The 25719-nt window shown below is 48.9% G+C and overlaps 1 protein-coding gene across 1 annotated transcript; it reads left to right on the forward strand.

The window, feature by feature from the left end:
* The first annotated feature begins 332 nt into the window (after positions 1 to 332).
* LOC133349864 (dual specificity tyrosine-phosphorylation-regulated kinase 3-like) lies at positions 333 to 2548 on the forward strand. The gene is made up of 4 exons (XM_061563669.1): positions 333 to 380; positions 838 to 940; positions 1810 to 1958; positions 2303 to 2548. Exons 1-4 carry the CDS (start codon positions 375 to 377, stop codon positions 2441 to 2443), a joined length of 399 nt encoding a protein of 132 aa, XP_061419653.1. The 5' UTR covers positions 333 to 374; the 3' UTR covers positions 2444 to 2548.
* Positions 2549 to 25719: the final 23171 nt, after the last annotated feature.

The raw sequence follows: 25719 nt of genomic DNA on the forward strand, positions 1-25719 counted from the left end.
GGTGGCAGGATGCCCTGGTGGTCCCCATCTTTAAGAAGGGAGACCGCACAGACTGTAACAACTACAGGGGCATCTCACTCCTCAGTGTGCCGGGAAAGGTCCTGGCAAGGATTATTCAACACCGCCTTGCCAGGCACGCTGAGGAAAGGCAGTTGTTGCTTTTTGTGTTTTTCGTATTATGGGTGACTGGTGAGGATGTGAGTCTGTGTTGATGATGAGAGTCCGCATTGTGAAGTGACGTGTGTTTAGACGTGGGTTTGTCACGCCCCTTCGACTCTGTGACCCTCGCCTCTGTCTCCCGCTCTCCACGCAGAGACGCGGACCGCGCGAGAGACACCGTGAGCTTTGAGCACCCTCGTCTGCAAGTTGCTACCATGGAGGTACATGTGGCTCCTCGACTTGTGTGGTGAAGTATGGGTGGACGTGTGTTCTCCCGTCTGCGTGTGCCTACCTGTGACCTGTATACCTGGATGTGCTTCTCCTTGCCCGCCTGAGTGTGTGTGCGTCTATCAGTGTCTCTCCGAGATCCTGTTGGTGTACATGCCCGTCTACGCGTGAGCATCTACAGCACTGTTATCTATCCACTGATGGATGAACGCCTCGCTCCCTGAGACCCTGCTACCCCTCACATCCTGTGATGGAATAATCCACCAAGCGCCGGTTTCGTCGCACCATCTCTCTGGCGGCTCTCCTCTCTGATGTGTTCCGTTCCTTGGTTGTCGCTGTTATTATTCTTGACTGTCAGCCATTGTTGTCCATCCTGGCCATGGCTCGTCCTACCCGAGTCCCACTCACTCCTCAAGCTCTAGTGGTGGACCTTGTTGTGTGTGTGTGTAGATCAGCCGAGCTGGAGAGGCTCAGAGTAACGGCGAGTCTTGCACCACGTGGAGTGCGCTGTCCTCAGGGCGCACCGCCTCCATCCGCAGCAAATCGCCACAATGTAAGAACAGAAATGAGTGACGTCAAGATGGCCACACTGAATGGTGGGACATCACGACGGTCATGTTTCAAGGGGGACGTGACAGTGACCATGATGCATGGGGGACTTCATGGTGGCCATGTTGCATGGGTGATGTACCGTTCGACTTTTGCCGTTCTCTGGTCTCACACCGGCGAGACAAGGTCATTAAGAAGGCTGTCTCTGGTGCAGGCCAGTCAATTTCAAAGACTGCATATATTATCGGAGCATGTTTGTTTGCATATTTTTCCACAAGTATGTGTGGTAAATGCAGACTTGATGCCTTGCAAAAGGTATCTATTTGGTGTTTGAACATATTAACACCTGTTTTTGTGCCAGAAAGGGTAAAAGCTATTCTTATTTCATAAAATCCTTGGCATATCTGTGTTATATTTATCTAATTCATTAACCCCGTTGTCAAATCCAAGCAACCTAAGACGTCATCAAAGCTGCATATAGCTGGACATCGAGCGAAGATGGTCACTGCATCGCACGTTTTCAGATGTGCTTCTGCAGTCATCTGGAATGCTCTTCTGACATTAGGAAGCCACTGGAGCGATGTTCTTTTAAATCTATAATTTTTGCGAACTTTTTAGTTTATTGTCCTTCTCCCTCACTTCTGTTTAGCAGGGTTGCCAAAGCACGGTGCAAAATAAGTTCAACATACAGACATAACTGGTATTGGCCAAAACATCCAAATCCCCTGCAAATTCCTCAAATTGGCATCACACAGCAGACGTAATGGCAGCAGCGTCACCCCCATTCTCTGTAAATCATCTGCAGGAACCTCCTGAAAAGGAATCTAAACAAATCATCACCGACAGCTGTTGTTGTTATTCTCTTGCCTGCAGCAATCCTGGCTCTCTTTGGCCCTCAAATGACCCACCGGGAGAAGCTGGAGCTTGTCGCCATACAGGAAGTATGGTACTTTGCGCTCCGCAACAGATCCCGGGGACCAAACAACGATGGATACGACGACCACGAACATCATTACATTCCGGTGAGACTCGCCACAAAGCCCCCGCCGTGGGGCGGTCACGGGCGCAGCGGTCGCGAGGTTCGTGGCTTCTTGTCATTGCACCTGAAGTACCAACCAACCAGAGACAGCACACATGCACTCTCCCACACACTTCACAATCAAGTTTATTTCACAAGCTAAGCCCATTGAGCTAATGAGCTTTTTTAAGGGTGTCTCAGCCAGCAGACATCAGAGCATTCCACAATTACAGATTTAAGAAAACCAAACACTTAATGAAACAATTATTTTGTAAAATAATGCTCACACTTCTTACATGTTATGATTTTCAAAATATAGTCAGTCTAAATGATTGTAATTTGGTGCAGGTCCAGCATGAGCACCTCCACTACTGCTATGAGGTGCTGAAGAAGATTGGGTACGGAGGTCAAGGCCAGGTGATCCGGTGCCTTGACCACATGAGGAACACCCTGGTGGCCGTGAAGATCTTGGTATCACCATTGAGGTAAGAATTCAGAGCGGTGTTGTCACAAGGACGACGTTGTTGTTCAGTCCTTTGCTGTGGGCGGCCGTGTGATGAGGTGGTGACAACTCGTGCCTCACAGAGGGTAGATGCATTCCTGAAAAGTGCCGCGTTAAGGGAAAGCACATTAAGCAAACATAATATCCCCATATATAATGTAACGATAAAGTTTTGCAAGATATAATACACGCACACAGTGATATGAAGAGACCAATAATGGAGGGTATGCTGTCACGTCACGTTATCATTCCGCATTCCGCCTAGTGTATCATACCGCTCAGCCGTGCAGTTTCATAGCGGGCACATTCCACGTTATAATGGGCGCTTTCCTGCATTAGAACAGATGCATTCCGGATTATAATGGGTGCGGTCCGCGCTATAATGGGAGCCTTCCACGTTATAACGAGAGCCTTCCACGCAATAAAAGGCACGTTCCACGCTATAAAAGGCACGTTTCACGCTTTAATGAGGTTGTCCCATGTCATAACGGGCGCGTTCTGTGTTATAACATGTGCGTTCTGCGTTATAGTAGCTACATCATGGGACCTCCTTTGCCAGTACCAAAAATATACTGGCAAAGGAGGTCCCATGATGTAGCTGCTCACCCCGAGCTCTCATTCCTCTGATAGTGCTCGTCTTTGTGCTGTACGCCTTTTGGCGTCCTCTGGTTTAACACCGTTTTGAGACTAGACTCAACAGAAAGCTCTCTGGTGTGGACCAATCAGTTTAAAAGACAATGCATATATTATCAGCGTTTTTTGTTTCCATACTGACCACAAGTATTGTGGTTAATACAACCATGATTCCTTGTAAAAGGTTTCGTTTTTTTTATCTTAACACCTGTTTTTTTACCAGAAAAAAAGGGAAAATCTATTCTCATATTTTGGTTATTGGCAAAGGAGGTCCCACGATGTTCCACGTTATAATGCCTTGCTTTGTGAGAGCCACATTCAGTCACGAATCAGCTATGGCTCAGTCTCTAAAACTCAGCTCCAGCTCAGCCGTGGTTTGGCTCAGGCTTGAGCCACTCAGCTGCTGATAAAGATACACGAGTGGCTCAGCCGTGGCTTGGCTCAGCTCCTGGAAATCCTGAGTGTGGCTGGGGCCATGCTCGGAGTCGGCTCGATTCACACATTAGGGAATCACTTCGTTAAGGCAGCACCCCAAACCCCCCTCTATCCCTTGCTTATTTTATCCTCTTCCCTATCCTTTCTGGAACCTTCCATGAGTGTGCTACTGGAACTCACAATGACATAACACTTGGGGAAGGTATAATTATTTAATTCTGAATATATTTTGTTTCTGGTCATTCCTTAAGCAAGTCTAAGTCATGATTCATTTGTGGATTTTCTCTGCACAGCTCCAAGCATGATAAATCTCAGAGAATGGAGATCAAGATGGCTCTGGCACTTCAGGGCAAGGGCAGTGATGAGGAGTACAACGTCGTCAAAGTCCTGAACCATTTTGACTTCAGAGGACACCACTGCATTGTCCTGGAGCTGTTGAAGTATGTACCATGTGTTCTCACCGCCCCCACCCCCCCCCCCCCCCCCTTGGCGTGGTTAACTTCATTAGCTAAACAAAAACTATTTTATTTAGCAGGTAAAGCCCACTGCCCGATTAGTTATTTTTCACAAGCGGCCTGGCTACAAATGATAGCTCAAAAAAGTGGCTGATGTGGAAATGTATGGCAGCCGAATACTCTAAACACATGTTTCTAAATGTGGAGGGAAAAACCAGAGGACCCCGAGAAAAATCCACGTGACCAGGGGGAGAACATGCAAACTCAGAATATACATGCGTCAGGGTCAGGATCAAAGCCCCGATCTCTTCCACACCAGGGGGGGTGATAACATCACACCACCGTGGCTAGATGTTACTTCTGGGATTCCCGTGCCAACCTCGCATTGCGATACTGTGGAGCTGTCATGTGCCCCAGGTGCACTAGAGGCCACTCCTCTTTTCTCAATCAGCGCCGCCCACTTTTATATAGCCACGCTTCCACTCGATCAGCAGGTTGGCTGCAGCGCAGTGGTGACGCTTGTGCCCCTCGGTGAAAATCCCTGAGTTTGATTCTCAACACGGACGCCTTTCTGCGTGGAGTTTGTATCTCCTAATAGATAACTCCACCACCCGGAAACAGAGCCAATGAAAGCAAGTGGTCAGATGTGCTAGCTGATTCGGTTTATCAGTAAACCAATGACCTAAACCCACACGGAGCTATGACTCATATTAGTCGTGAATGTGCAAATATAATATTAATATTGTCATTATCATAATCCACGCAGTATTGCAGGGTCTGACACTGACACTGCGTCGTTGTTGTAACTGTTGTTGTTGCTTCTGCCTTTCACAGGGAGAGTCTCCATGATGTGATTAAGAAAGCGGGGCTCCGGCAATTGCACATGGGGATGGTGAAAACTTACACCAGGGGCATCCTCAAGTTCCTTTGCCACACCAAGGCCAGGAGCATCATCCATGCGGACATCAAGCCAGTGAGTGGACACAGCATTCAGCGCGACTTTGTTCCGGAGTTGTGTCATTATTGGGGACTCGGACCATAGAGAAAACCGCCCACGTTGGTCACAGGGTCGATGTGTTAGGTCTCTCCGTCTATCTGGAAGGAGACAGTGTCACGTTACCTCTGGTGATGATCCGGTATGAATTAAACTGTCGTGTGGAGTCGTGTCGCTATTGGGGGACTCACCACAGAGAAAACCAGCAATGTAGATCACAGCGTTGCCACAAACTTTGGGAAACACAAACTGGAGCTGAAAAGAATGATTTTCAAAACGTGCCAAACACGCGTTTGAACTGACAGGTGCCCATTGTCGGCTTCCATGCTGTGAATGGAAAACTTCCCAAATCGTCACTAAATCCGTGCGCCCTCGAGTGTGGTTTTTGGTTCGTAACTCGTTAACGGGCAGCTGTGAGCAACTAGGATAAGTTGTCTATAGAGCCGCACCCTTTTACTTAGATGGTGCTTCAGAGAGCTTTAAATGTGATGAGCCTCGACAAACATCGCTCGTCTTGACGAATTTGAAAGGGGCACCCCCAGTGGCAGCTGTCAGAAAACAGGGAATGTAGCACTTGACTAAAGGTTGACGACGGCGCTACGCCTCACCTAGTTCCCCTGTTTAGTATGTACTGTGGTACGTGATTGATCCACTGCTGGCTGAATGCTATTGGCGTAACCTTCGAGTGTGAATTCCTTCTGCCTCTCTTGCTTTAGGAAAATGTTCTAATCAAGGACACCGTGACCGGCACCATCAGGGTCACGGACTTTGGCACCAGCTTTTTGGTGAAAAGTCAACGTGAGTAATCTCACCTGGGTGTGAGTTTCTGCGTGTGGGTGTGTCTGTGTACCAGTGTGTGTGCAAGTCTCTTAGTGTCTGTACATGTGAAGTACCGGTGAGGACGCTTGACACCGAGGTTGAGGCACACGTATATTTATTTTACAAGTCGTCACGACAGGACAGCACTAGAGGGGGTATCGGCCCCCTCACCCGTATAACTGGGGATACACCGCTAGCTATCCCTGACCTACCCCCGAGTCCTCCACTAACGGGCTAGGGGAGGCTGTCTGGCCCGACACTGGTGAGTCGGGCTACGGTACCCGGAATCCCAGAGTGCTGACTCTGGTTCACGGGACCACGCCGCTGGCTCGGTCCTGCGCGGTCCTGACAAGGGCGGCGTCTCAGGGGAGTCCAGGGCTCTAGCTACCCGGGTCTTCAATCTTCCCTCCTCTATTCTAATACTGAGCCCCGAGCTCTCTCTGTCATCCCCTTTTATACCCCCTCCAGGATCACAACCCCGGGCAGCCCTACCCCCAGGCTGCCCGATGCGGACGTCGTTGCGGGCACCCCCCCCGTTTACTCCCGGAGCTCCGCCCACTGTGTTTGTTCGCCGTTTGATCTTATGTACAAACAGCCCCTCCATAACAGCCCTACATCACCCCCCCCTGCATAGCTCGCAGCCGTCCCGGCTGCAACAATTTCAATAAAGGTACCTTTACCCCTTGACCCTCGTGTGTGCCTCATTTTTTTTTCAACAGAACGCGAATTGAACAACAACAATAACCATACCCCTGAAGGGAGTATAAACTGACGCGCCCCCCCCCCAAATAAATACGAAATCCGTAAAAGCAAAGTATATACATTCGCCAGGAACCCCCAGCGCACACACAACACACACACAACACACACACAACACACACAACACACACACAACACACACACAACACACACACACACACAACAACAACGTGCCAGGAGCACCCCACCAACGCAGCGCACAGTAACCATAACACGTGAAAATATTTTTTTTTTTCTTCTTCTTTCTGTACATTACAAGAGTCTGCGCATCCTTGCGCGCGTCCTTGCCGCAGGCCCGTCACATGGGCCAACCCCAGATGGCGGGCCATCCGGTGGCAGCTGTCCCTTTCGAGGTGAGTCCGCGATTGAAGTGGCGAGACCCTCGGCATCCCCCGTGTGGGTTGTTGGGCGCGAGCCCGTCATTCCTGATGTACCTGGGGGCGGAACAACCGGCAAGACGTCAGGCGAGAGCAACAGAGACGGACCCTCCGAGTCGGTCGACCCCCCACATGTTTGGCCCTGCGTGTGTGGAGTGGGGCCTCGCACCGCAACGAAGGGTTTCAGCCTAGAGGGGTGAACGAACCACCGGCGCTTCCCCCACTTGATACGAACGCACTGAGGTCGCAAAACCTCGACCACCTCGACGGGGCCCCACCACGGCCGCACCAGCTTCGAGGAGGTCGCGAGTGGTACCTGGGGACAGTGCAGCCATGCCCTGTCCCCTGGCTTCCACTGCAACACGTGCGCGCGTGCCAGTCTGAGGCGCTCATTCGCCTTTTGACGCCTGTCGGAATTTAGCATGGCAGCATCCCGTGCCTCCGTCAGTTTTTCAAGGTTAAATTTAACGTGTTCGTCCAATTTTGTCTTACCCAGCGGCGCGGGGATCTGCAGCTGTGCCCGAACAGGTGGGTCATGTTCGCGGCCATACATGAGAAAGAAGGGTGAAAATCCCGTCGCAGCATGGGGGGCCAATCTATATGCTGCCAGGACCCCAATTGGTCTGTAACTCCGAAACCTGGTGCGACAACATAGACGTGATGGTGCGATGCAGACGCTCGACCATCCCGTCAGTTTGCGGGTGATAGGGAGAGGTACGAATTTTCTTCGTTCCCAGGAGATCACAGACCTGTTTGAGGAGTTTCCCGGAAAAATGTTTACCCTGGTCGGTCAGCAGCCGCTCCGGAGCACCCTTGTCCATGACGTAGCCTTGGACAAAGGCGTCCACGATGGCTGCTGCCGACTGATTGGCCAGGGGCCAGGCCATAGGCCAGCGCGTAAAGTACTCAACCCCTGTTAACAAATATCTATTGCCCCTAGGGGTGGCGGGAAATGGGCCCAGGATATCCAGCGCTACAAGTTCGTTCACCCTGGAGACTGTGATGGACTGCAACGGCGGGTTCGACTCCCGTGCTGGTGGTTTGCGCTGCGCACACCGAGGGCATGCTGCCAACAGATCCGTGACATCCCGTGTCATGCCCGGCCAAAAAAAGTCAAGCTGGAGCAAGGCGAGGGTCTTTTGGGTACCCAGGTGGAGGAGGCGCTCATGAGCAGCCCACACCACCTTACCCCGTAACCCAGAAGGGACCACCAGCCGGTGACGGTGGGATTTCCCGTCCCAATACATAAGCAACCCCGCGTGCATTTCCCATGCGTCGGCATCACCCGTCCCACGCCCCCTCTCCCCGGCGCGACGACGCAACGCGAGGAGGGAGGTATCCTCCATCTGGAGGCGCCCCCATTCATCAACGGGCAACCCAATCAGGGAATCTCTTCCCTGTTCCGCGATATCATCGGGGAGCAATGTTTCATCATCGGCGGCGGCTGCCAGGACTGGAACCGGCACGTCCCCTGCTGGCCTGCAACGCCCCGACCCCAGGAGGCATGCACATTCGGAGGCGGTTGGCATGCGCGACAGAGCGTCCGCGTTGGTGTGGCGAACGCCCTTACGGTAGGTGGTTTCGAAATCGAAATCCTGGAGGACCTCCAACCATCGGGACAATTGTCCCGATGGCTGTTGAACCTTCAGGGCGTACTGCAGTGCCGCATGATCTGTACGGACGGTGAAATGCTGACCGTACAGATATGGGCGATACTGTTGGATGAAATAGACAATTGCCAACAGTTCCCTACGGGTGACACAATATCTTTGCTCCGCTGGAGACAACACCCGACTGCCGTACGCAACCACCCGTTCCACGCCGTCAACCACCTGGGAAAGCACGCCTCCAATACCCGTGTTGCTCGCGTCGGTGTCGAGCAAAAACGGCCTCGAAAAATCTGGGTAAATCAAGGGAGGAGCTTTCACCAGGGCGTCCCGAAGGGAGCAGAAAGCAGCTTCCTCATCCCGACCCCAGTGGAACCGAACCCCTTTAGATGTTAAAGCGTGTAGGGGTTTGGCAATCGTCGCAAAATTAGCGACGAAGCGTCGGTAATACGACGCGAAGCCAATAAAACTCCTCACCTCTCCCACCGAGGTGGGAGTCGGCCAGGAGCTGACACACTGCGTTTTGGCGGGATCGGCAGCGATACCTGAGCGCCCCACGATGTGCCCCAAATAACGCACCGACTCGCGTAACAAATGGCATTTTTGGGGCTTAAATTTCAAATTAGCAGCCCGCATCTTTTGGAAAACCGCCCGCAACCTCTGGAGATGTTCGTCAAAAGTTTTTCCAAAGACAATAACGTCATCCAAATAAATCAGGCACGACTCCCATTGTAATCCAGCCAAAACCAATTCCATCAACCGCTGGAAAGTTGCCGGCGCTGAGTGTAAGCCCATCGGCAACCGGTTGAATTGGAACAGGCCGTGCGGTGTACGGAAAGCAGTTTTAGGCTTTGAATCATCGTCCAGAGGAAGCTGCCAGAATCCCGAAAGTAAATCTAGTGTGGAGAAGAATCGCGCTCCCGCCAAGGCGTCCAGCGATTCGTCCATCCGTGGGAGCGGGTATGCGTCGGCAACCGAAATTTTATTAAGGCGCCGAAAATCCACGCAAAACCGCAACGAGCCGTCCTGCTTTTTAACCAGGACAATCGGCACTCCCCAAGGGCTGGTGGAGGGAGAAGTGATGTCGGCGGCTAACATGTCATCGACAGCCGATTTGACATGGTCCTTTTCGGCGGGACTCAACCGAAACGGATTTTGGCGAATTGGCGCGCTGTCACTCATGTCAATATGGTGACGCAGCAGGTGAGTACAACCCAAATCGTATTTATTCCGACTGAAAACGTCGGAAAATTCCTTCAGTAGCGATCTAAGCTGTTGGCGCTCTGAATTGGACAGGTCCATCGATCCCGCACAAAGCGCGTCGAGCCACCCTTCATCGCTGTCCGAATGCGGGTGCGTCCGGGAAGCAGTGCCAACAAGGTTCGCGACAGGTTCCTCGCAGGGCACCGGCGTCGCGTGAGCGAGCACCGTCCCTTGAGGAACCACTACTGTCTGCGACCCCACATTGAGGACCGCGATGAAAGGGTCCCCGTCCCCTCTTACGACGGTCTGGGCCGGAATTAAATGAGGTCCATTAACCCCGGCCCTAGACGGTCCCAGCATAACACCCTGATCCCCAACGCCCTTAGCGAAGGGCCTACGAAGTTTCAGAGGCACTAACATTTGAGCTCCCGGCGGCACACGAACTGTTTTAACGACGAACGCCGGTACTGTTGCGAACGCCGTCCGAGCCGCAGCAGGGGAAGGCAGGAACGCCATGCGTCGCCCCGACGGAAGCTCAATGCATTCTTGGTCGATCAAAATACGAATCGGCATTTTGCCTAAGAAGTCCGTCCCCAGCAGGCACGGAACCGCCAGCGAGGAGGAAACAAAAATCGGCCCCGACAATTTGATGTCCCCGATGGAAATTTGCGCTCGAATCTGTCCCATGATGCCGAGAGAGCCCCCGTTAGCGGCATAGAATGGGACGTTAACCGGCAGTAAAGGACGGCTCTGTACAGGTAGAATATTATAAATTAGCTCCGAAATGATTGTCGCCGATGCCCCCGTATCGACTAGGATGCGTACCTCTACCCCGTCAATGTGTCCGACCACAGCCGACGACCCCGATGACGCGGCCACCACGCGATGGGCTAACACGGACCACTGCTTGGGCTCGATTTGAGTCCCCGCAGTGATCCGTGTTGGCCCGTCGCAGCGCAACATCGGCCTCCCGTTCGTTGTGGTGCGAGAGTGTGCGACAGGTGGGTGCTTTGGCCAAACATGTGTGGTGCCGCGACTCGCCGGATCATGTTGCTGGAGCTTGGGAGGAGGAGGGCCGGCGTCCCGTCGGGGCGTCGTCCCGCGCTGTCGAGGAGAGCGGCACCCCGAGGCGACGTGGCCCCGGACGCCGCAGTTGAAACAACGCGGGAGCGCCGGCGGAGATGATGGACGGTCGAAGCGGCTCGACCCGTCCCGGCCCGACCGTGCTCCTGTCGCCTGTTGCCGTCGATGGTCGACGGCGTAGAGCTGTTCCGTCGGAAGGGTGGCTGCAGCCACCGCACGCCCGGCCGATGCCCTGCTGGCTTTCCGCCGCAGTGACAGAAGGTTGGCGTGGAGGAGCCGCGCAGCCTGGAGAGAAGTCATCTCCGCGTCCTCCTGTGCGACGACAGCGATGTCGAGGTCGTCTGCCAGGAGGAGGATCTTTTCCGTGACCATCGCGTCCACGCCGTCGTCGTCCATACAAGGAAAGGCCGTCTTCGCCATCGCCAGGAGACTCGTCCGGTATGCCAGGGGCGACTCCTTTTCACCCCGCTGGCGATCGTAAAACTGCTGTCGGCATTCAGCTGAAGGTCCACAGACCCCGGCCAGCAGCTGTAGCGCCATCGGTAGCGTAGAACGCTTCTCCCTCGGCGCCGATGTGAGGGCGGCGAGCGCGTCACCGTCGAGGAGCGCCGGCAGCGCGCAGAGAGCCTCAGCATCCGACCAGTTAGCCATTTCCTGGTGGGCGAGGAAACGTCGCCGAAAGCCGCCCCAGTCTCCCTCCGCGCCGACAAACTCTTTCAGCGGGGGCAGTCTCTGGTGTAGCGCAGCGGTTGTTGTAGAACCCCGCAGGTTGTTGTCACCACGACTCGGCTGTGCTTCGGCGCGAACGGCCGATGGCATCGCCTGTCGCAGCCGCGATGACGCACCCTCCGCCGGTGATGACGCGGCAGCCCCAGCGAGGCCGATGTCGGAGCCGATGTTCAAGCTGGCCACGCCCTGAGCAGCCGCCGCGTCGATGGCGGGAAATTCAAATTTCGAATCTTCGGAAATGGCGGGAAGGCGCTCCGGTCGTCGGCTCCCCTCGCCCCGTGGTGGACCACCAGCCCCCAATCGCGTGATGTTCTCCAGCGTGGCGGCAGCGGCATACAGCAGCTCCGCCAGCCTTTCGTGAGCCAGCCGTAGCGCGTCTGGCTGCGGCCCCTCTTCATGCCGATGCCCCGGTAAGAAGGCGTCAGGCCCCGGCTGCACCATGTCTTGTTGAGCCGTCTCGGGCTCGACGATCTCAGCAGTGTCCTCCTCCTGCGGTACTCTGGCCCGAGCTGTATGGCGCGTTTCCATGTTCGTAGTACTTCTGACACCAGATGAAGTACCGGTGAGGACGCTTGACACCGAGGTTGAGGCACACGTATATTTATTTTACAAGTCGTCACGACAGGACAGCACTAGAGGGGGTATCGGCCCCCTCACCCGTATAACTGGGGATACACCGCTAGCTATCCCTGACCTACCCCCGAGTCCTCCACTAACGGGCTAGGGGAGGCTGTCTGGCCCGACACTGGTGAGTCGGGCTACAGTACCCGGAATCCCAGAGTGCTGACTCTGGTTCACGGGACCACGCCGCTGGCTCGGTCCTGCGCGGCCCTGACAAGGGCGGCGTCTCAGGGGAGTCCAGGGCTCTAGCTACCCGGGTCTTCAATCTTCCCTCCTCTATTCTAATACTGAGCCCCGAGCTCTCTCTGTCATCCCCTTTTATACCCCCTCCAGGATCACAACCCCGGGCAGCCCTACCCCCAGGCTGCCCGATGCGGACGTTGTTGCGGGCACCCCCCCCCCCCCGTTTACTCCCGGAGCTCCGCCCACTGTGTTTGTTCGCCGTTTGATCTTATGTACAAACAGCCCCTCCATAACAGCCCTACACATGTGACAGTGTGTGATAACGATGCTGTTCATGACATAGTGAGTACACACATACATATTTGTTGTTGTTGTTGTGATTGTTGTGCAGCTCTGCATGTTGGTGGGACCCTGCCATTCCAATCTCCAGAGGTATTGCTGGGCTACAGATTGACCTGTGCAGTGGACATGTGGGCACTGGGCTGCACGGTGGCAGAGTTGGTGACTGGCAGGGAATTATTCCAGTCGGACAGCTGCGACGACCACCTCCCATGCTGCATGGAGGTATTTCCAACTGGGCGTTCACCCACTCGTGATTCCCCCCTCCTTCCTTGAAGTTGTAGGCTCTGGGGGGGGGGGAGGTAGGAGAGGGGGGGGATTGGGTACTTGGTGACCTGGCGAATGGCAGCCATCGTATGTTGTATGTGTGTACACGTGTGTCTTGTACGTGTGGGGGAAGCAGTGGCGCAGCGGTTCGCGTGCTCAGCTACAAACCCGGTAATGCGAGTTTGATTCCAAATCACGGCCAACATCAGTGAGGATTATCTGAACCGGTACTGGGCATCCCCGAGTTCGACTCAGCCTCAAATGAGTACCTGGTGTGGTGTGAACCTGCTTCAATATGGCCAACCATCCCCTCTCTGTGTGTGCCACAGTCCTGGCCCTCAACAGGTGCCGCTACTGTTGCTGCTGTTTCTACTCACTACTAAAAGCACTTGCCCCTACAGTCTGCTGCAGCTACACAGGTGACTTTTGCCTTTATCTCAACCATGTGCAGATCCTCGGGTTGCCTCCAAGATGTATGATGGATGCAGCTCCTGACGGAATGCACTACTTTGATGAGTTGAAGGGTGGGGCGAGCAACCGACCGGATTCAGTGTTAGGGTGTGGCCTGGAGCTGTTGTAGTTTTTTTGGGGGGTTGGCCATGGGGGGGGGGGGGGGCCTCTTTGTATTTTCAATTCCTTGGGTGAGTGGGTGGGTAAATGGGTGTGTGGGAGACTGGGTGGGTGGGTAAGTGGGTAGGTGGGCAAAGTGGTGGTTAGTGACTGTGTGTCTCTCCTGCTGTGCATGTCTCCTGCAGATCGTGTAGGCATGATGTTCTGCCCAGTCAAGAGAAGGGTGCCAGGGAGCTTGTCACTTCACGGGGCACTCAATAGCCACGACCCGGAGTTTGTTGAATTCGTCAGCTCCTGCCTGCGGTAAGAATCATCCCCCACCCCCTCCCCATGAAGATTTCCCCCACCAAGGTGATCAACGATCGCTCTCCTCCGATCACCAGGAAGATGTGGAGCTGAGTGAACCTGCCGATGACCAGTACCACCGGTGTTAAGATCGCCCTGTTTGGAGGTTCATTAAAGATTCTACTCGGCAGTGCGAGGCTCAGGGCATTTTTAGAGTACTGCGTATTGAAGGATTGCCGCTGCTACCACGACCACCGCTGCTGCCGTGCGTTCCTGGACCTCGTGGGAGAAGGGAAAGAACGTCAATGCTCTCACCACGCCTCTCTCACCATGTGCGCCGCGTGTGACCCCCGTGTGTCTCTCAACAGATGGGATCCGGATTGTCGCATGACGCCAGCGCAGGCGCTGGGTCACAGCTGGCTCCGGACCGTGGCCACCAGCACCACCAGCAACGCCACCACCACTGCTACTCCTGGCAGTGTACAGTGTTTTGGAGCTGCTGAGCGACGGTAAGCCACGATCTGCTTGTCAAATGTTCAAGACAGTCCATAGGGAGGTGTGGAGCCCGGGGCAAGTCACAATTAAACCGGAAGTATTACTAATAATACAGGTTTGTTTCGGTTAGATCGTGTAGATATACGTGTGTTGTTAAACCCACCATCACCCAACACAGCCAATTAGTAAGGTGTATCATCTTCTTGGTTCTTTCAGTAAATTCACGTAGCAGGGAAGTAATAAAATAATAAAAATAAAACGTACTAAAATAATTCTCACGACGTTTCGGCCACAACGCAAGCAGCTGTCCTCAGGTGAAGATCAGGTCTGTCGGGGAGACAGCGTCTGAATCATGTAAACAAAATGTGACAATTAGTTACTAGATCAGCACACCAGTGTGTTGGAAAGCAAACCCACCACATTTACAATTCGAGTACGACATTTTGCCGGGGAGAATTGTGGAGAAATACTCCTGTTTCGGTCTTAAATAGTGATAAATGTGATGTCATCATTTGTGAGCCAATCTGGTACGAAAGCCTATGTGTTAAAAAGACATTACGTCTGACACCGTGACATCGAAGCACAGGGCCGCCAGAAGCATGGTGCCCGGCGCGGTTGCCCCATTATACCGTACCCGGCTTTATATTGATTACTACTACCCTTATTTAGCCAGCATGAGCCACACTCAGTCTCAATACTCTTTTAAATTAGAGTCCTGCCAAGTTGTTTGCAGTACAGAACAAAAGTGCTTTTGCTACTGCTGCTATGCGATTCCTATTGAGTGATTTGGGGGTTCAATTTCTAACACTGCCGAGGATGTCAATCCAACACTGGTTGTGTGGCGTGTGTGTCAGGGTTCGGTTACGTGGAGGAAAATGCCAAACCCCAAGGAATGAAAGTTACATTTTAATGTACAATTTTATTGAGGGACTGTGTGTTGTCTTGGTGAGGTATGGGGCTGTTTTTGTTGATGTTTTGCTGCCTTGCCCAAGTTTGTATTTAGTGTTGAAAAACTGGCAGGATTTTACGTACTTTGTGCTTATATGCTCAATTATTTTGGGACTTGCTTACATTTTTACACATTGCACTCATTTTCTTATGTTTGTTGTTGTAACTTGCTGACCCTGTGCCTCGACTGCATATCTGTGAAAGAAGAGCTTCATAGCTTATCGGATTCCTCTTCATCCGGTCTAAATAACACTGGTCAACAAAAAAACATGTTTTTCTGGCCTGGACTTTTACAGCTGTTTTAGACTAATTTCAGTGTGCTGATTCCAAATCTTATCTCAGATTTGCTCGATCACATCTCATTTTTATGCTATTGGCATACCCCATTTTCATTGATTTTATCCGAAATTAACTCTGTCACTTATGATTGCAAGTTGTTGCGATTCAGTGACTGCTTTAGTGTTAAAATATGGTGCTGTATTTTAGGATAGTGTGTTTATAATATCATTTTATGTAGATATCCACATTTATTTAATATTTTTCTTCTGCAGTTTTTATTGAAAGTGCAATATTTGAGATCTCAAAAATCTGTGATAGACAAAAACTGAAGCCAGATTTGTAATCAGCACCCCAAAATTACCTTAAAACCGTTGGAATACCTTATGCCAGAAAAAGTGTTGACCAGTGTAATTTTCCACATTCCACACGGAGAAAGTGGCCCAAGTTTGGGCATCAAACCCAGGTCCCTCTGACTGGGAGTTCCAGCCCTGCCGCCTGCAAACGAACACATGTACAGTTCAAACCCCACGTGTACATTCGGTTATATACGGATGTATTTTTATAATTGGTTTCTGGGTGAGGACAAATAATGAAGCAGCCATATCTTTGCCATGTAGCCTTTCATCCAGTGTGATATCGCAAGACTAATGCCCATTTTGTAACCAGACCCACGATGGGCAAAGGTAAGCTGTGTTACTGCAGCATCGTTATTAACCTGGTTAATCTATCTCCGCACGATGGTGGGGGGGGGGGGGGGGGGGAGTGCGATCTCTGCTGTAGCAGGAAGTTGGAATGGTGTCGTGCGCATCTCTTTACAGAGCGGAGCCGGCGCTGCCCCCATCCTCCGCGCTTGCCCAGGCTTCTAAATGGCTGACGGTTGTTGTGGAGGAAGAGGAGACTCCGGTGGAAGAGCTGTTGGTGCAGGAGGAGGAGACCCTGGTGGAGGAGCTGGTGGTGCAGGAGGAGGAGACCCTGGTGGAGGAGCTGGTGGTGCAGGAGGAGGAGACCCTGGTGGAGGAGCTGGTGGTGCAGGAGGAGGAGACCCTGGTGGAGGAGCTGGTGGTGCAGGAGGAGGAGACCCTGGTGGAGGAGCTGGTGGTGCAGGAAGAAGAGGAGATGAGGGGGGAGACAGAGGAGGTATGGACGAAGAAGCAGGAGGAGGAGATGGTGGTGCAGGTGGAGGAGACATTGGTGGAGAAGATGGTGGAGAAGGAGATGACAAGTAAAGAGGATCAGGTGATGGTGATGCAGGAGGAGAAGAGGAAGCGAGGGAGTCTGGCCCGCATAGCGAGAACCATCCGTTCACTCCTCCGACGCGTGCTGCTGTGTGGTGGCCGGTCCACCACACAGTAGAGGTGGTGGTGGTGGTCATGGATCGTTGTGAACCACGACCACTATCACCATACCCACCACACACACCCCGCACCCATTCACCCCCCTGTGATACCCACTACCCACCGCACACCACACACACATTGCACCCTCCCACCCCATGATCGCACCCCCGCCACATTCCACACAAAGGGTTAGGGGTTTAGAGGGTTAGGGATTTATAAAGTTAAGGGTTTAGAGGTTTCGGGTTATTTCAGGGATAAGGGGTTTAGAGGTTTTGGGATTTCGAGGGTTATAGGGTTTAGGGGTTGAGAGTGTCAGGGGTTGAGGGGATTCGAGAGTTAGGGGTTTAGAGGGTTAGGGTTTTCAGGGTAAAGGGGTTTAAAGGTAAAAGGGTTCAGAGGGGTAGGGGTTTATAGGGTTTTGGGTTTACAGTGAAGGAAAAAAGTATTTGATCCCCTGCTGATTTTATACGTTTGCCCACTGACAAAGAAATGATCAGTCTATAATTTTAATGGTAGGTTTATTTAAACAGTGAAAGACAGAATAACAACAACAAAATCCAGAAAAACGCATGTCAAAAATGTTATAACTTGATTTGCATTTTAATGAGGGAAATAAGTATTTGACCCCTCTGCAAAACATGACTTAGTACTTGGTGGCAAAATCCGTGTTGGCAATCACAGAGGTCAGACGTTTCTTGTAGTTGGCCACCAGGTTTGCACACATCTCAGGAGGGATTTTGTCCCACTCCTCTGAGATAAGAGCTAAGCTAGTTCTAGACAGAATTCGTTTAGCATTATCTCAGAGAAAATCAGACTTACGCGCACCGATCAAGATCAGTTAGACAAGACACTCTACAAATCACACTTATCTTTGAGTGCAACAATGTCCACATCGGATTGGGAACATGTAGACAAAATGACTGCCTCTTCAGCTGCCGCTATGTCGACCAAATGTAAGGACAACTTGATTTCCAAATTCAACCACCTCTCAAACAAGAGACCGGATCCACACATTGAAAAGCTAGACGTTAACAAAGTCGTAATTAATCGCAGTAACAGTTCTTTTTCTAAAGGTCTGAAATTCGTTTTAGCTAAAGGACTAAACTTTGCAGTCACACCTAGACACATACCAGTTAATGATATAATTGCTAGAGTAGATGTAGCTCTCAAGGACCTGAGTCACATTGCTGCAGACGTAGCAAGATCTGAAATCTCTGCAACCCTCAAAAACGCTAAGATGCCAGCTAGCAACATCAGCAAAGATGAGCGTTTTAAATTAGCTCAATTAAAAAAGAAGGATGACATTGTCATCCTCTCAGCCGACAAAGGCAATGCCACTGTCATCATGGGCAAAATAGAATACAACAACAAAATTCAAGAACTACTCAACGATGGCAGCTATACAAAAATAAAAAGAGACCCCACCAACAGCCTCATCTCTAAAACCAACAAAATCATTTCTGCTTCAACCGCATTAATTGATCAGACAAAACAGTTCTCGTTGAAACCTTCTGCAGCCAGGCCACCAAGATTATACGGCTTGCCAAAGATACATAATGAAGATACACCTCTTCGTCCCATTGTCTCTACTATCAACTCCCCCACCTACAAACTGGCTCGTTTTTTGTCTGAAATCCTACAGCCTTTCATTGGAAAAACCACCTCTGCGGTACTAAACTCTACTGACCTGGTATCGACAATCAAGGGGATTTTCCTGTCCCCAGACGACCTGCTTGCCAGTTTTTACGTGGTTTTCTTATTCACCAACGTTCCTGTACCTGACACCATCGCAATCATTGAAGACTTGGTTCATCAAGGACTGAACGCTGGGGTACCCCCCCTGGTGAGACACTGCTTAACCAATACATACTTCACCTGGAATGGAACTTTCTACAAGCAAACTGAGGGCACCCCAATGGGCTCCCTCCTATCTCCGGTTGTAGCCAACGTGTTCATGGAGAAATTTGAGACTGACGCCATCCAGACTGCCACTCTACGCCCGACCTTATGGAAGAGGTACGTAGATGACACTTTTGTCATCTGGCCACATGGCCGGCCTGCTCTAGACCAATTTCTCAACCACATCAATTCCATACACCCAGCCATCAGATTCACCATGGAAGTCGATGGCAAGCTACCCTTTTTGGATGTCCTAATTAGAAGGAGACTTGATGGTTAAATGAGCCACTCTGTCTACAGGAAAGCCACCCATACGGATGCTTACCTAAAACCGGATTCCCACCACCATCCATCCCAGAAGAATTCCCTCATCAAGACTCTATACCAGGGGTCCTCAAACTTTTTAAACAGGGGGCCAGTTCACTGTCCTTCAGACCGTTGGAGGGCCGGACTATAGTTAAAAAAAACTATGAACAAATTCCTATGCACACTGCATATATCTTATTTTGAAGTGAAGAAACAAAACGGGAACAAATACAATATTTAAAATGAAAAACAAGTAAAGTTAAATCAACAAACGTTCCAGTATTTCAATGGGAACTATGGGCCTGCTTTTGGCTAATGAGATGGTCAATGTCGGGTTCCATATTTGTCACTGCTAGTCGTAACAAGTGATGCAAGTGTGTATCCGTTAGTCTAGATCTGGTTGGAGATTTCAAATGTTTCATTCTGGTACAAGTCTGTTCACAGACATAAGTGCTGCCAAAGATGGTTGCCATTTTGAGTGCATGGTTCCTGAGATGAGGATATGTCTCAGAGAGGAGAGATGCATAGAAATTATGAAGGCTGCTTGACTTGAATGCGTCTTTCAGAGAGTCACAATTCTGCAGTTCAGCTAGTTCCATTTGGTAAATTGTATCCACATTTTCAATGTCAATAGAAAATGGGTTATGGAAAAGCTGTATGTCCTGTTCATGGAGATGAAGCTCTTTAAATCTAAATTGGAACTCCTTTTGCAATTTTTCCAATGAATCCACACATGTTTTGTTTGGGAATGCAACCAATGGTTTTTCTGCTAACAGATTTTGAGTTGTGGGGAGATGGCAGAAGTTTTCCTCCTTCACTTGTTTGATGAGGAGGCCTAATTTTACTTCAAATGCTTTGACATGTGATTGCATATCACAGATGAGCTTCCCCTTTCCTTGAAGTTGCACATTGAAACTGTTGAGTAGCTCTGTTACATCTGTCAGAAAGGCAAGGTGCCATTTCCATTCTGCATCATTGAGCTCTGGTACTTCTTTGTTTTTTGAAAGCAGAAAAGCTGTAATCTGTGGAAGTAAGTCATAGAAACGTTTCAAAACTCTCCCTCGACTCAGCCAACGGACTTCTGTGTGGTACAGAACATCTTCATAGTCAACATTTAGCTCAGACAGAAATTCCTGAAATTGTCTGTGGTTCAGTGCATGAGCTCTAATGAAGTTAACACAAGATACCACAATTTTCATAACAGAGTCCCACTTCAGTGATTTACTACACAGCACTTGTTGGTGGATGAGGCAGTGTATGGCTATTGGATGAGAATGGTTATGTTTGTCCATCTCTTGGTTAATGCGAGCAATTACTCCTTTCTTAGACCCCACCATGCTAGGAGCACCATCAGTTGTCACACTGGCTAGTTTAGCCCAGTTCAGCTCCAAACCATTCACAGTTTGGCAAACCTTTTCATAGATATCCTCTCCTGTAGTTGTTCCTTTGATGCTTTGCAGTGCAGCAAGCTCTTCTGTGACTTCGAAATAGTCATTCGTCCCACGAATAAAAATTAGAAGTTGTGCAGAATCACGAACATCATTGCTTTCGTCGAGTGCCAACGAAAAATAGGAAAGTTTTTTTTGTGGAGTTTTGCAAATGCTGATGCAAATTGTCTCCCATTTCTTCAATCCTCCGTGTAATTGTAGGTCCTGAAAGACTCACTGTACTAAATAAATCGGCCTTCTCTGGACACAACAGAAAGAAGGCATTCTTTAACAAATTCTCCCTCCACGAATGGTCTGCCAGTGCACGCTATTAGCTTGGCAACTTGAAAACTTGCTCGCAGTGATGAAATATTTAGCTGCTTCTGCTTCACAAAAGTATTTTGCTGAGTTGTTAATTTCAGTTTTAATATTTTATCTTTTCTCACTTCTCCGACCAAACAATCATATTTATCTTTATGTTGAGTTTCATAGTGTCGACGTAAATTGTATTCTTTGAACACAGACACTATATTCTGGCATATCAGACACACAGCTCTTTCCTTGTACTGCATGAAAAAGTAATCATAAGTCCACTGTTCTTTGAATATCCTACACTCCGAGTAAATTTTTCTCTTTCTTGACATCATTGTTTCCTAGGGAGTCAAAATTGCTATTAGTAAAATACCAATATATATACAGCGCTACAAAAACAATATACCAGCAATAACTTTGCCCACACAGAGACATACAGACTGCACTGCCCATCAATGCAGTCTGATTTGGGGGGGAACTCCGCCCCCTCTCTCTTCCACCAATGACCGTCCTTCTCATGCAGAAAAAAAGTAACAGACAGGCAGCGGCGGCAAAAACACCCGGCGGGCCGGATAAATGTCCTCGGCGGGCCGCATGTGGCCCGCGGGCCGTAGTTTGAGGACCCCTGCTCTATACCATAGAGCCCAATGCATATCCGACCAGGAACACATTGCCAGTGAACTCAAACTTGTACGCCAAGCTCTTAAGGCTAATGGTTACTCCGACTACACAATCCGCAAAGCCATCACTCCAACCATCAAGAAGGATCCTGTTGAGGAGCCTTTCAAGACCATCACCTTACCCTACATTGCTGGGGTCACAAAAATATCTCCAAAATCTTGATAAAACACAAGATCCAGGTCCGATTCAACACAGTACATAAAATCCGTGATCTGGTCCCGTCTGTAAAAGATGTTGTTCCAGACATACAGTACCCTGGCGCCTACAAACTAAGTTGCCTCTGTGGTAGCAGTTACATTGGAGAAACCAAACGACACGTCTCGGACCGCATCCGTGAACATAAAGCAGACTTGAAACACGGTAGGACAAACACCTCAGCCATGGCAGATCACTGTTACAATTCAGTGGGCTCACATGATATTGACTTCTCCAAGACAGAGGTTCTCTGCAAGCCATCTGGCTACCATGAGAGATTCGTTCATGAGGCGATCCACATATACAAACAGAGACAATTTCAACCGAGAAGATGGATTCTGGCTTAGCAATCATTGGAAGGACGTAATAAACCATTTCAGATCTTAACTGATTGTGTTCACGTTTACGGTGACTTTCAGACCGCGTTCCACTCACTGGCATTGTATTCTCCGCAGGGAATGAATTATTTGCTCCGCTGCAAGTTTCCCTCATTACTCACCCATTGACATATTTCGTTGCTTCCTCTTAGTATCTTTCACACGACGGTCAATGGTACAGTGTATAATAACAAATAGTATAAAATTTGTATGCTTAATACAATGTACAAAGTAATATATAGTATCGTAATTGTATAGTCAATATACAGCAGTGTGATATACATTAGGGTGGGTAGAATAATACATAGTGTAATATTACAATGTATATGGTTTATAGCAATACAGTATATAATTTAATGTTGGGTTTGTCTATGGCAGTATATAGTACGGTGTAGACTCGTGTGATGTAAGAGAATAAAGTTTAGATGGAAGCATATTATATATATTTTTTACGACGTACAATTGTAATGTATTACTGTTAGTAACTCAGCTTATTGTAGAGTATATTTAGTATACTGATGATACTATGTAGTTTATACTTTAGTTGTTTACGTGGTGGTTTTAGTTACTGCAGCTACATACTATTAACACTCCTTCCCTTTAACACGTAGGCTTTCGCGACCAATGTTATTCATAATCAACGATTTTTGGGTTTAGATCGCGTTTATTTATAAATGTGTCGTAACCCTCCACCACCCGACACGGCCAATCAGTAAAAATGTGTCACGTTGACAAAGACAAATAGTTCAGAAATCCTCTCTTATCAAGACGCTCATACATCGGGCTAAAACAGTGTCAGATGGTGAAAGTCTAGTGAGAGAGATTAAACATGTTAAAGAAGCACTAAGACAGAATGGCTACAATAATGCTCAAATTAACAGAGCACTAAAAGTCAAATCACGATCGCAAAGCAACACTGCTGAAAGCGATCAGATTATTAAAACAATAAAAATACCATTTATCGCAGGAGTGACTGATAAATTAGCCCGTGTTTTGCAAAAGCAAAACATTACAGTAAGATTTGGTACAGTACACAAAATTCAACAACTAGTAACGTGCACTAAAGACGAATTACCTAAATTATCAACAGAAGGTGTATATCGGATTAATTGTGTATGTGGCAGATGCTATATTGGACAGACAGGGCGTAACGTTAGTGTAAGACTAAAAGAACACCAGAGAAATATTAAACTATCACAAACACAACTGTCGGCAGTAGCAGAACATGCATGCCAACAGGGACACTCAATTGATTTTGACAACGTGGAAGTGTTGTGTAAAACTAGTTACTACTGGCAAAGACTAATTAGAGAATCGATTGAAATTGAGAGAAACAGAAATAACTTTAATCGCTCAGACAGCTATAGGCTTAGTGCGGCCTGGAAGCGTATTATTAAATAAGATACATTACAATTACTTATAAGGGAAACAACCACTAACTGATTACTAATGTAGCATAATCACAATAAAACACATTCCAAATGATTACTAATCTACAACTCGCATCGTAACAATAGCCTGATTACTAATCTAGTATATAATTACAATCACTCCCCCCTTGAATCTTTGCACCTGATGAGTTAATGAGTTAATGATGACGTCACCCTGCTGCTGCTCTATATAAGAACGGGAGACACAGGAGAGCCTCACCATTCTGGCGAATTGCCCGATGATGCTGATTGCAATTACCAGCGAAACGTCGTACTCAAATTGTAAATGTTGTTGCTTCAACACACCGGTGGGCTAAAGCAGTGAACTATTTGTCTTTGTCAACGTGACACATTTTTACTGATTGGCCGTGTCGGGTGGTGGAGGGTTACGACACATTTATAAATAAACGCGATCTAAACCCAAAAATCGTTGATTATGAACTCCTTCCCTTTATTAATGCTACCCCTATCCCCTACCTTTGATGCTGCTAATCCTGCATAATGCACGGACATAAGTAGTACTATTCACATACCTGCATTTCCCATATCCCTTCTCTTTGATGCTGCTAATCCTGCATAATGCACGGTCATATGTAGTACTAATCACATACCTGCATTTCCCATAAAAATGCTAAATTCCTCTTGATATGCATATTCTTTTGTCAAGGCGCCCTTTTCCCCCCTTCCAACCCAGCTTATATATATGCTCCAAGCACGTGTGCTGTTTCATTCAGACGCTGTCGCCTCGACAGACCTGGTTTTCACCTGAGGACGGCTGCTTGCGTTGTGGCCGAAACGTCGTGAGAATTGTTTTGTTTTTATTATTTTATTACTTCCCTTCTACGTGACTTTACCGAAAGAACCAAGAAGATGAATCCCTGCAGTCACGAAAGCATCATCGGGCAAATCGCCCTATGATGCTGGATGCTGGATGCAATTACCAGCGAAACGTCGTACTCAAATTGTAAATTGTTGTGGTTTCACGCTTCAACACACCGGTGGGCTAAAGCAGTGAACTATTTGTCTTTTATCAACGTGACACTTTTTTACTGATTGGCCGTGTCGGGTGGTGGAGGGTTACGACACATTTATAAATAACGCGATCTAAACCCAAAAACGTTGATTATGAATAGTATTGGTCGCGAAAGCCTACGTGTTAAACTGTTGTCACCTTATCGCCAAGCTGCTTGGCGATGGTCTTGTAGCCCATTCAAGCCTTGTGTAGATCTACAATCTTGTCCCTGACATCCTTGGAGAGCTCTTTAATCTTGGCCTTGGTGGAGAGTTTGGAATCTGATTGATTGCTTCTGTGAACAGGTGTCTTTTATACAGGTAACAAGCTGAGATTAGGAGCACTCCCTTTAAGAGTGTGCTCCTAATCTCAGCTCGTTACCTGTATAAAAGACACCTGGGAGCCAGAAATCTTTCTGATTGAGAGGGGGTCAAATACTTATTTCCCTCATTAAATGCAAATCAATTTATAACATTTTTGACATGCGTTTTTCTGGATTTTGTTGTTGTTATTCTGTCTCTCACTGTTCAAATAAACCTACCATAAAATTATAGACTGATCATTTCTTTGTCAGTGGGCAAACTTACAAAATCAGCAGGGGATCAAATATTTTTTCCCTCACTGTAAGGGTTTAGATTAAGGGTTCAGTGGGTTAGAGGTTTGGGGGTTCATGGGTTAGGATTTTAGAGGGTGATGGGTGTAGACCGTTATGGTTTTAAAGGGTAAAAGGGGTTTTGAGGGTTGGGTTTTAGAGGGTTACAGTTTAGAAGGATATGGGTTTAAAGGGTTCTCGGTTTAGAGAATTAGGTGTTTAGAGGATTTATGGGGTTTGATTGTTAAAGGGTTAGTGGTTTAGAGGGTTAGGAGTTTATAAGGTTATGGGCTTAGGGGCTTAGAGGTTTTGGGTGTTTCAAGGGTTATGATGTTTCGGGGTTGAGTGTGTTAGAGGTTGAGGGGTTTACAGGGTTAGGGATTTCGGTGTATTTGGGTTAGGATTTAAAAGGGTGAATTTAGACGGATACGGTTTTAAGGGTAAAGGGGTTGAGTTTAGAAGGTTATGGGTTTAGAGGGTTCGGGGTTTAGAGAGTTGGGTGTTTAGAGGTTTAGAGGGTTCATGGGTTTTGATTGCTCGGTGTATTGGTTTACAAGGTTAGGAGTTTTAGAAGGTTATGGGTTTAGAGGTTTTGATGTTTAGGGAATTAGGGG

The sequence above is a fragment of the Lethenteron reissneri genome, chromosome 32 (assembly GCF_015708825.2).
Source record: "Lethenteron reissneri isolate LAM-NWPU_2019-01 chromosome 32, ASM1570882v1, whole genome shotgun sequence".
Lineage (NCBI taxonomy): Eukaryota > Metazoa > Chordata > Hyperoartia > Petromyzontiformes > Petromyzontidae > Lethenteron > Lethenteron reissneri.